This window comes from Notamacropus eugenii, chromosome 2 (genome assembly GCF_028372415.1).
Source record: "Notamacropus eugenii isolate mMacEug1 chromosome 2, mMacEug1.pri_v2, whole genome shotgun sequence".
Lineage (NCBI taxonomy): Eukaryota > Metazoa > Chordata > Mammalia > Diprotodontia > Macropodidae > Notamacropus > Notamacropus eugenii.
The window spans coordinates 502635460-502646815 of record NC_092873.1 but is presented as its reverse complement, the minus strand read 5'-3'; the positions used below and the strand labels follow the sequence as shown (position 1 = coordinate 502646815).

General features: G+C 43.7%; 1 protein-coding gene across 9 annotated transcripts in view; it reads left to right on the top strand.

The window, feature by feature from the left end:
• Nucleotides 1-2749: 2749 nt before the first annotated feature.
• ZNF644 (zinc finger protein 644) overlaps nt 2750-11356 on the top strand; it is a 124198-nt gene continuing 115591 nt past the window's right edge. For 4 of the 9 annotated variants that reach the window (XM_072649057.1, XM_072649056.1, XM_072649055.1 and 1 more), the window contains exon 1: nt 2903-3255. In XM_072649057.1, the coding sequence (XP_072505158.1) occupies nt 3107-3255 (149 nt within the window). In that variant the 5' untranslated portion in view covers nt 2903-3106. Of the gene's footprint in view, nt 3256-11356 lie in introns of all 9 variants that reach the window. The other 5 variants (XM_072649047.1, XM_072649049.1, XM_072649048.1 and 2 more) reach the window with 2 other exon arrangements.

Here is an 11356-nt window from a genome sequence, read left to right as displayed (position 1 = left end):
AAGCTGTTTAAGCTGCATAAATGTCTGGTATTGTTATTAAGTGCTTGTTAAAAAGGAAAATGCAGCTGACGGCAAGTAATTTTAGCACTAATACTTATAATAATGATGATAATAGCTGACATTTATATAGCATTTTAAGGTTTACAAAGTGCTTTACATACATTACCTCATTATATATAATGAGAAACTAAGAGTTACAGAAGGCTCCATCTACTAGATATAGCTGTTTCCTCTAGTCTTAAATGAAAACTCTTCACAAAGGCACCCTTATAGTAAAACTCTTTGTACTGCAAAGTGCACTGGTCTTGGAATCCAAGACTGGACTGTGGGTCCTGGCCCTGATCCTTCCTTACTGTGTGACCCTAAGTAAGTCACTTGTCCTTTCTGAACATTAGTCTTTTCATCTATAAAATGGGGCTAATAATACTTCTCTTGCTACTTTCAGGTCACATGGTAGAAGAAATTACAGTAAATTGTAAAGTTTAGAATACTGCTTGTTTCATTCTTTCTACAATCACCTTTCTCTACTTTGTATTTATGTTAGGATTTCTATGTGTTGTCTACCCCATCAGAAGTTCCTTGAGGGCAAGAACTATCTTTGCCTTTTCTCTGTACCTTCAGGCTTAGTACAGTGCTTGGTACATAGAAGAGATTTAATAATTTCTCTAGCACAGTCTTCTAATATCCTTTTACCCTTTCACAGCCTTGACTGATGCCACAATGAGAACTCAGTGCTGGCTGAATGACTGATATCTCTAAAACAGATTTAATTAGAGATTAATGAGTTGTCCACTAAAGGGGAAGGACCAGACAGGTCCTCTACCTTGTTACTATTACATATCACCAATGTAGATGTAGATTTCTGTAGCTATTGAAATAGTTTTAGAATAGGAATTAACCTTAAACATCATCAATAGCAATGCCCCTCGCACCCCATGCCCTGACCAATGAAATCTAATGCTTCAGCTCCAGAAGGCATGAATTGGCCAGCTCTGTAAGTATTCCTAATCCTATCAACCAGGGATCAGCCAGGGTGTTCATGTCCATATCCTCTGTCAGGAGAGGGTAACTCCCTGATAATGCCTCACCTCCCTTTTAAGACATTGAACCACTGTGGTTACCCTGCTTAGCCCCCAACAGAAGAAACAGACAAGTAGCATGTCCAGAGAGAGTTTTCCTGATGATCTGACCTGGTTCTTTACAACATTGAGCTACTATTTCATTTCTTTGTTTTTTACATGATACAAGATTGTTAGAAAGGGGTTGAGGTTCAGAGGAAAGGTTTTTGTAGAGGTTAATAGAATGGAAAATCCCTCATGGGGGATGTCACAGTGGTGTTCCTTTTGTGTATGGACGCAGTCTAGATGGCCCTCTTGAAGTCCCTGCCAGTTTTCAGATTCCGTGACTTCTGATGTGTACCCAATCTTTTGGGTTTTGTTTGGGGTTTTAATCAAGACCCTCAAAGCAAGAGTGAAGGATGAAGAAAACAATTTCAAATCCTTCTAATGTAAAGGTATAGCCAACAAATACAAAGAGGGGACCAAAGGTCAGCGCAAAACAAAGGTCACACTTAACCCATAGGTTATCAATAGCTCATTGGTATATTGGAAATCTCATCATTATTTGATGAAAGTGGTAGGGATACAAAGATACAGGTTGTTCAGATCCTAAGATCTTATTCAATCAACCCAGCATTGAACATTTCAAGTTCCTATTATGTGCCGGATTGGGAGTTTATGTAGTTCATCTTTATACAGCTTTATGTTTAAGAAGGTACTCTGTATACATTATCCCATTGATTCCTTATTATCCCCACTTTACAAATGAAAAAAACTGAGGTGGAGAAGTTAAATGACTTGCCTAGGGTCACACAGCTAGTAAACGTCTGAGATTAAATTTGACTTCAGGTTTTCCGGCTCTATCCACTGCACTACCTAGCTGCCTTATAATGGATGAATTAAATATTAAAAATTTGAAAAATGTGGTTTACAGCATATACTGATCAGTCAGGGCCTTCTTCCAGATTCTCCTCAGTTTGCTCAGTTTATCTATTCTCTACGTGCCTGGTTATTTCTGTGTTGTCTCTAAGCTCCCTGCTGGCAGGCATAGTCTGGCTTTTCTTGGCACTTCCGGCGGCGTCTAGGTCCCGCTTTTCTTGGCACTTCCGGTGGCGTCTAGGTCCCGCTTTTCTTGGCACTTCCGGTGGCGTCTAGGTCCCACTTTTCTTGGCACTTCTGGCGGGTCTAGCAGGTTTTCCTGGCCTAACCTCGGCGTGTGCGGCAGTGCCCTGGGGTGCAAAGAGCCGTCCATGAACGTGGCCTCCTGGGAGGGGAGGCTCATTAATGAACGCGGATGGAAGGAGGGTTTCCTTCAGAGATGCTCCCGACGCCGCGTCCTCACGTTCCTCATTGGTAGGCTCCGGAGCCGCTAGGTAACTCTAAGCTTTTTCTTTTTAGTGCCCCGTTTTGGCCGCGTCCCAGGGTGGCGGCGGGCCGATAAAGCTTGGGCTCCCTGCGGGGCTTGGCCTTTGGGCCTCGAGCCGGCTCGTGGTCGGCCGGTGCCACAGTGTTTGGGTGGCCCTCACCGGGGCGGCCGCCTAGCGGAGGGTGGCCGAGGCCGCCCAAGGCAGCCGGGTGTGGGATGGGGGAGGCCGAGGCGGGCAGCTCCTCCAGCACGAGGCGGCGGCGGAGGAGCTTGGGGTAGGCTGAGGGGACGGCCGGCCAGGCTGAGGCGGGAAAGCTGCGCGCCTGCGCACTGGCGTCCCGGGCCGGCGGCGAAGATCGCTTTGCTCGCGCAGGGAGGTCCCCCTCCCCAGCTGAGGCGGCGCGGTGCGTACAGGGCGGCGTGTGACGCGGGGACGCTGCGCGCTCGCAACGTCGCCTCGGTTTGACGCACACGGCACCAAACTGTGAGTTTGGGGGGGGGGGATTGGTCGGACACGCCGGCCCTCCAGCGGGTTTCGGGCCCTAGGGCTGAGGCGGCGGCGGGCCTGAGGGCGGCGGCAGGACTCGGGCGGGGCCGTCCCCCCGGAGCCGGGGCCCCGACCGCGGCGCCCCAGGCTGGGTCCCTTCCATCCCAAAGGACGCGTTTTGCCGCACAGGCTAAGATGGCGGCGGCGGCGGCCGAGGAGGCGGAGCTGGTGCGGCACAAGGAGCCCGGGGCCGGGGTTCGGGGCCGGGGTCGCGGCGGCGGCGGCAGCGGAGGAGGCGGAGGTCGCGGGCGCGGGCGCGGGCGCGGGGGGCGGCGGAGCCTGAGGTGAGCCGGGGGCCGCGGCGGCGGCGGGGCGGGGTCGGGCGGGGCGGGCCGCGGTAGCGCTGGGGGCTCGGCGGCGGCCGCTGCGAGCGAACGAGCGAACGGACCGACCTACACAAAGGGACCGGGCCGGGCCGGGCCGGACCGGGGAGGGGGGTGTTCTGTCACATGAAGCGGCGCAGCCAGTGAGCGGCGCGGAAGAGAGGGAAGGGGCCGAGGCCCGGCGGGCGCCATTGCCGAGCGCCGAGTAACGGGGCGGCGGCGGCCCCCGCCCGTGCCCGCTCCCCCTTGCCCTGCCGAGCCGGGGGGAGGGGGTCTCCTCGGGCCGGTGTCCGGCCTCTGGGCCCCGGAGCTCTGAGAGAGCCGGCGGGGCCCTTCGCCGCAGCCTCGGGTCGGCAGCCCCCGAGCGGAGCCGGAGCGCCGCGGGCTCTCGGGGCGCCGCCGGACGCGGATTCCCGTAACTTTGGTGGGAAAGTTTGCTCCGCGCCCCGGGGGAGGGTTTGGGAAACTTTTCCTGAAGGGGACGCCCCTTGGTGCGGGGTCCCTGAGATGGGGGGAGGCTTTCCGGGGAGGACGCGGGGACCGGCCCTCGGGACCCGAGAGATGGGTAGCGAGGAGGCGGCTCTTGCCCCGGAGTAGTTGGGGAGACCCCGGGTGAGGGACGGAGCTCTCCGAAGCCGGCCCGCGTTTTGTGTCGGAGACTGGACGGAAAGGTTGTGGATCACCGGGCGCAGTCCGCCCCTGTCCCCTAGTTGTCCGAAGAGCTTTAAGGGTAGAGGGTTCAGCGGCGGTCATCCCTCACGTCATTTACCCCCTAGTCAGCCTGCGGGCGGAGAAGCCCCTGAGAGACGTGTGTGGTTACTGCACTTGGCAGAGAAAACTTCTGGTGACGAAGGAAGAAACAGAACAGCCGCTTCCTTCAGAGGTCCTTCAGCGGAATGCGCTAAAATTGCCCCCGTCTGTCGTTCCAGTCTGAGAAGTTTAGCTGCTTAATTCATCTCCCCCCCACCCCCGCTAGAAATTTTGTCGGGACTGCTGAGTAGGAGACCCTTTGGCACTCCGTCACCCAGAAGGAGTCAAAGAATTAACGGCTTTGAGGACTAGCCGTGTAGTCTCATCTCCCGAATTTTAAAGATGAGAAAACTGATTACCAAAGTGTTTACTGGTGGCCAAGCTGGCAGAACTAGTTAGTGGGAGAGAACGTCTCCCAGAGGTGTCATTGCTTCCTCACCGCTGAAGTGCACCAGCATTAAAATGTAATTGGGAAATGTTTAACAGTAGAGATATGCAGTACCACTTGGGTAATGTTAATTTGTGGTTTTCAGGGATCAGTTCTGTTTTGAGCCTAACACCACTCGATTCTAGAGTATTTGTGTCTTTTTGTCTTGCTTATCAATGCTCTATTGATTCCATGCCTCTGTGATTTAAAAATGAAATTTCCACCTGTAGTAAAACTATTTCTAGGGAGACAATTACAGGAAATGATAGTTGGCATGTAATACTCTTATACTGATGAAAATGTGACCTTACAGAAACATGAAACCTTTCAAGTTTGATTTTGTAGGATCACTTTTAAGAAGCTTTCAAAGCAGAAGCAAATTCACATGCTATTTTACATATAATAGACACTTGTAGGATGTTTCACATGTAATCCTGACTTCTCAGAATGTTTGACTGAACTGTCATATGTAAAATCCTTTTTGTTGATTATAGAGGTAGAGGAGCCACAGTGTAGAGGCATTCACACCTGATTTAGTAGAAGACCTGGACTCAGGTCACTGACATTGCAGTTTATACTTCCAAGCTCTAGATGGAGGTGCCCATATCTTCAGTTATTAGTTGCTTATGCATAAAATTTCCATTAAAGTTTTATTCTGAAGCTTCGTTGTTGTGTGAAGAGGAACTTGGGTTCCCATAAGGATTTGTCTTACAACCACTGCTTTGCTCTTAGAGGCTTAAGGTTTGCAAAGCTCCAAATTCCACAGAAGTATCCTGGAGGAGTATATGTTACCTGAGGAACAGTCTAAGTTTAAAGTTGCTAGTCACCAGGTTAGCTCCAGTGTTCCCTGTTACCTCTAGAAGCAAAAGCCCTTCATAATCTCACTCCAATCTACCCATCAGTCCTTATTCTTCTGTCTTTTTCTTCGACCTGTACAGTATGGTCTAGCCCAGGGGTGAGGAAGGGTGAAGGTGGCTCAAGTTTAGCCCTTTGACTGAATCCAAACTTCACTGAACAAATCTCCTTAATAAAAGGATTTGTTCTCTGTCCGAAGGGCAAACCCACATGTGGCCTAGAGGTACAGCTTCTGCATCCCGGTAGCCAAACTGGCTTACCACATTCCACCTCTGTGCCTTTGCACTGGCTGTGACGTCCATACCTGTAACTCATTTCCTTCGTCAAGCCTTCTCTTAGAGTCCATAGTTTCCCTCTAGATCTTCTACAAAGCCACTTTCTACATGAAGCCTTTTACTGTTTCCTTTCAGTTGCTAGTGACTCAAATCCCCTGTATGTTCTGGTTATGTACTTACAGCCTCATCCAGTAGATGGTGAGTTCTTGGAATACTGAGACTGGTTGACTTTTGTCTTTGTATCCCTAGTGCCTAACATTTGGTCTGGCATATACCAGATGTTTACAAATGTTGATTGATATAGTAGCTGTTAAAAAATTAGGTGTTTACAGTCATTTTCTGTGGCACATAGAATTCCATTTTTTTGAGTCACATTGAGCAAAAGCAGTTAAACTTATATTTCACAAATTCTTTAGGATATCTTTTGATTTATTTCACTTTTCTCAACTTTCTATGCCCAAAATCTTACCAGGTTACTTTTAATTATCTTAGTTTTGTAGTTGTTAGAGCAGATACACACATACGTACATATATGTGCATTTTTAAACTTTAAAAATTGGCAGATTCCGCTTATTTGTGTCTTATGAGCAGTAAATGTAATAAAGAATTATTAGGCACTTACTATATGCAGAGCACTGAATATAAAATAAAAGAAAAACATTCTCAGCCTGGACCTTCTTTCTGTGGAAGGAGTGGTCCTGACACCCCCGGCATGACAAGAGGGATGTTCCAGAGTAAGGAGAGCCCAGGCACTGAAGGAAGACTGAGGCATAACGTAGATCTCTGAACAAGATTAAAACATCATTGAAGAATTGTTTAACAAAATAAATAAAAATATAATGCAATATAAATAATGTTATTTGTGATTTTCTAAGTCAGTATTCAAGCACAGGGATCCATTTCTATTTGAGTTTGACTCTAAGGGTGTAAATGAACTGGGGAAAAGTCCAAGTCTGAGCCTGGAGGGGATGGATATTTCAGAGTGAGGAAGCACTTTTGTTTTTATGGTTGAGGAAACCTGTGCTCGGGCAAGTTAAGTGCCTTAAAGTTATGCTAATAGTTAAGTGGTTACGTCTATCATTCAATAAATATTAAGCACCTGCTCTGTGCCTGGCACCTTGCTAAGCACTCGGGATACAAAGAAAGGTCAGAGCCTCTGCTCTGGAGCTCCAGTTTTAATGGGGGAAGACCACATGCTAATAATAACTGTACAAACTGTAGAATGGATAATTGGGAGATAATTGATAGAGGAAAGTCACTAGCATTGAGGGGAATCAGGAAGAGCTTCTAGAAGATGAGATTTTAGTTGAGACTTGAAGGAAGACCAGCCAGGAGTGGGAAATGGGGAGTACATTGCAGGCGTGGAGGAAAGCCAGTAAAAATCTGGAGATAAAGTGACTTGTACAAAGAGCAGCAAGGAGGCCTGTGTCATTGGATTTGCATTGGGGGTTGAAACAGGTGAGGGGAGTAAGGTGCATAAAGATTTGAAAGGTACAAGGGGGCCAGGTTTGAAGGATTGTGAATGCCAAACAGAACGGTTCATATTTGAGATGATAGGGAGACACTGGAGTTTATTGAATAAGAGGTGTGAGTGTGTGTGCGAGCGTGTATGTCTGCGCGCGCACAAGACAGTCATTTGCATTTTTGGAAGCTTAATTTGTCGATTGAGTGGAAGATGGACTAGAGTAAGGATAGACTTGAGGCAGGGAGACTAATCATCAGGCTAGTTGAAGAGGTCCTATACATGTCATGGTGGGGTGCATCTAAAGAACGGGAGTCAGGATTCAAACCCAGGTCCTCTGACTTCAAATCTAGGACTTTTTCATTACATAGGGTTCCTGTTTCTTCAGTTCCTCCTGCTGGCTAGTTGAAACAATAATCTGTTTTTTAACTACTGAGTCATGAGATCTAGAGCTAGTGGGATACTGTACTTTATGAATAATAGAGCCCTAAGAAAAGTAGTGTCCCAAGAGGTGATATCTCACTTCTCTCTGTTCCCTGGGGTTATCGGGTAGGTTGGCCGAAGATCTTCCACTTGTAGATTTAACTACTTGACATTGCTTGTTAGAATCAGAATGTCTTAAGTGATTGTAGAGAGGTTCTGATTTTGTTCCTTCAGAAGGAGAGTTCTACCTTTGGAATTTGAGTTTAAGGAAGAAGAAACAGAATAGGTCCAGTAAGAGCATTATATTGAGGATAGAGAGGAAAAATGAGAAGGAAGGATTGTTGTTGGTTTTTTTGCTTTTCTGAGAGTGGGTAGGTAGGTAGGCAAGGAGAATAAATGGACTCAAATGAGATGTATCTATACATATAAATCACTTTGCAAATTTTAAAGAACTACAGGCAGGCTTAGCCATTAGGAAGGCAGAACTTGAGTTTCTTAGGTGGTTGGTTACTTTGCATTTTTTCTACCCTCCTTCAGAATTCTAATCTTTATTGCACTATTATTATTGCCTTTATTATTCTTTAACCCCCTTCCCCCATCCATATTTGGAAGCAAATGGAACTGTGGAATCATCTGGAAATTGACTTTAAGTTTTGCATATATATATTAGTGTGTAATTTTATTTTTCTTGAACCTTAATCATATTAAAGTGTACAAATGCATCTTGATCAAGAGCTTACTTTAGTTTGTGGCAAGATTGAAATTGATTAGGAACACATTTAAATCCTGTGGAAATGTAATAAAAGCCTAGTCAGCATGTGTAACTTTCTTTAAGACTTACTAACTTTACAAACAAGAAAACAATACCTTTTTTGAAACTCATTTTTAAAAAACTCAAATGCCTCAATTTCAGTTTAACCATTTTTAGAAAGGTTAAAATTCTAATCTTGTCTTCCATGGTGGCTTTCATCTCTAATATGTATTTTTCCTATTCCATCATCATTCAGAGTTTTCTTGATTTAGGTTTTTGAAGAAAATATAGGGATGACTCTCATCCTCGTTCTTCAGAGGTGCTGTCATATTCTCTGTAATCTAATTCATATTTTCTCAGTTCTTTGATGAATTTATCATGTGAAATGGGTTGAAATAAACATGACTGATTCCCACTGATTTACTACATTCTGCTGAGATCATAAAGGGATCTTGAATACATACTTCCAGATGTTCATATTATTGATGTGTTGGTGTCCCTTCCACCAATGGAGATCTGATACCATTAATACATGCACACATCTCAGTTGTTTGTATTCTTCTGTAGATTACACACAAAACTTCTACCCAGGAGGTAGTCTGAGCCAAATAGATGGTTTTCCTCAAACTGCACTTTTGCTGACTTGGCCATGTTTTTCTGTGTGTGTACTTGACATGCAGACTATGCATTATTTCGAAGTCTACCTTTTTATAAAGGAAAAAAACTCACAAAACCCACAAAACACAACCTGTCAGGCATTTAGACAACTACAGAAAGCTGCCAATGAGAATTTAATTAAGTCTGAAGATTAATTTTTAAAATTGATAGTTCATAGGTATTTGCTGTTCCAGTTCTCAATACATTTAAGATGTCATTTTAAAAAAATGCACATTGTTTATTCATAGGGTTATAGAAGAACCTTTGTCTTGGTTGTTGAATTGGTGCAAGGCCACTGGGCTTCTGAAATGAAGATTGTTTTGCTTTACTATTACAGTGCAGAAAGGGAAGAAAAATACTAAATGAGATCTGATATTCTTTGTGATTTGAGGCTTTCTAGTATCATCTGTTCAAACGAGAATTGAATAGCACTGAAATTTTGAAAATTTGCTTATTTGAAAGAAAAAACTTTGGATATTTTTATACTTTGATATGTCATGAGCTTTGTTTAATCTCTTATCTGTCCAGTTAACAGAGTCTCAGTTGGAAGGAACTTCACAGACCATCTAGTTTAACTAGTTCCTGAACACGAATTCCCTCTGCCACATAGTAGACAAATGGCCTTTGATGCCAGACCTCTAGTGAAGAGGTGCCCACTGCCTCCTGAAATAGCCCTTTCCATTTTTGGATAGTTCTAATGATTAAGGAACTCTTCTTACACAAAGACTAACTCTCCTGCAATTGGAGAGTTGCTTTGAATTCTGCTTTTTGGGACTGAGAATAAGTCTAATCCTTTTTCCTCATATCTTGCAAAATACTTGAATATACCCATCATCTCTTATCTTCCTCCTTCCTCCCTCAAATCTTCTCTTTTGCAGACAAAAAAAGAACCCTACGCTTTCTCCAGGCATCATCTCTTTACCCTTGTGGTAATGGTCCTCTGCACATTCTTCTGCTTATCAAATGTGATGCCCAGAGCTACATACAATATTGGAGATGCTATCTGATGAGGGTAGATTACAGTGGAATTGTCACTTCCCTAGTCCTTAAAACTATACTTCTTAATGCAGTTTAAGATTAAATTAACTAATTTGATTATCTACCATCTTATACTTTTTTTGATAATAAAAAAATTGTGAATCTATTATGTATGTACAGCTTGTGTTAAAAAAAACTATATAATTTTCCTGTTATGACTTAATTATAATACTTTTAAGACTGTCCTTTTTTTGATCTCCTTTTAAAGATTTTTTTTCTGTATATATATTTAATGGTTCCTTGGCATTCTTTCCTACCCCAAACACTTACCTTGGCACAAAGCATAGCCAAACAAAAAAGAATTCATACATTGGCCATGTCTGAAGATGTATGTATGGCTTATCTGTATGTCTGGTGCCTCACCTCTTTGCTAAGAGTCATGCAGTCATGAAGTATGCTTCATTAGTTTTCTGATAATAGTTTTTTTGTATTTTTTTTTTTAATGTTGAAACCATTCATTGTATAGTTCTCCTGGTTCAGCTTACTTCAATCTACGTCAGTTCACACAAGTCTTCCTAGATGTTTCTGAAACTGTGCATTTTATCATACCATAATTTGTTCAGCTTTTTTCCATTTGATAGGCACCTTCTTGGTTTACCTATCTTTGCTATGACAAAAAATGCTGCTGTGCATGTATTTTGTTCCTGTAGATCCTTTCCTTCTCTTTCATCTTTTTGAGTGAGGGGCTCAGTAGTGTGGTATCTTTGGGTCAAAGTTTGGGCATAGTTTAATCACTTCTGGTGTGTAGTTATGAATTTCTTTATATAATGGCAGAAGCAGTTTACAGCTCCACTAGCAGTGCCTTCCTCCCACATACCTTCCAATGCTTTAATTTCCTTTTTTGTCATCTTTGTTAATCAGATGAATGCAAGGAAGAGCCTCAGAATTGTTTTGATTTGAATTTCTCTTTTAGTGGAACATTTTTTCATATAGTGGTTCTTAGCTTGTATTTTTTTCCTCTTTGTGTTTTTTTCCCTTTGCAAACTTCTATTCATATCTTTTGAAGAATTGATTCACTCCATATCTTAGATATCAGGTCTTCACAAAGAGGGAACTTGTTGCAACTATCTTTTTCTCCCAGTTAACTGTTTAACTTCTAATTTTAAGAACATTGATTTTGTGCAAAAGTTTTTCAGTTTTATGGAACCAAAGTTTACTTCTTTTTCTCTGACTTGGTCAATAATTTTGCCAAATCTATAGTTAAAGACAATCTGCTTTCCTGCTTCTAATTTGTTTATGGTATTATGGCTTATGGTGTACGTTTATATCTTAAGTTTTGTATCCATTTGGAGCTTATTGTAGTATGTAGCTGGTCTAAACCTAATTCTAGTTTCCTACATGTTTTTGTTGGAGTGAATCCTTATGCCAGTGATTGGACTCTTTGCTTCTATGTTCTTTTGCTTCTGTATATTGTGTACCTAAAT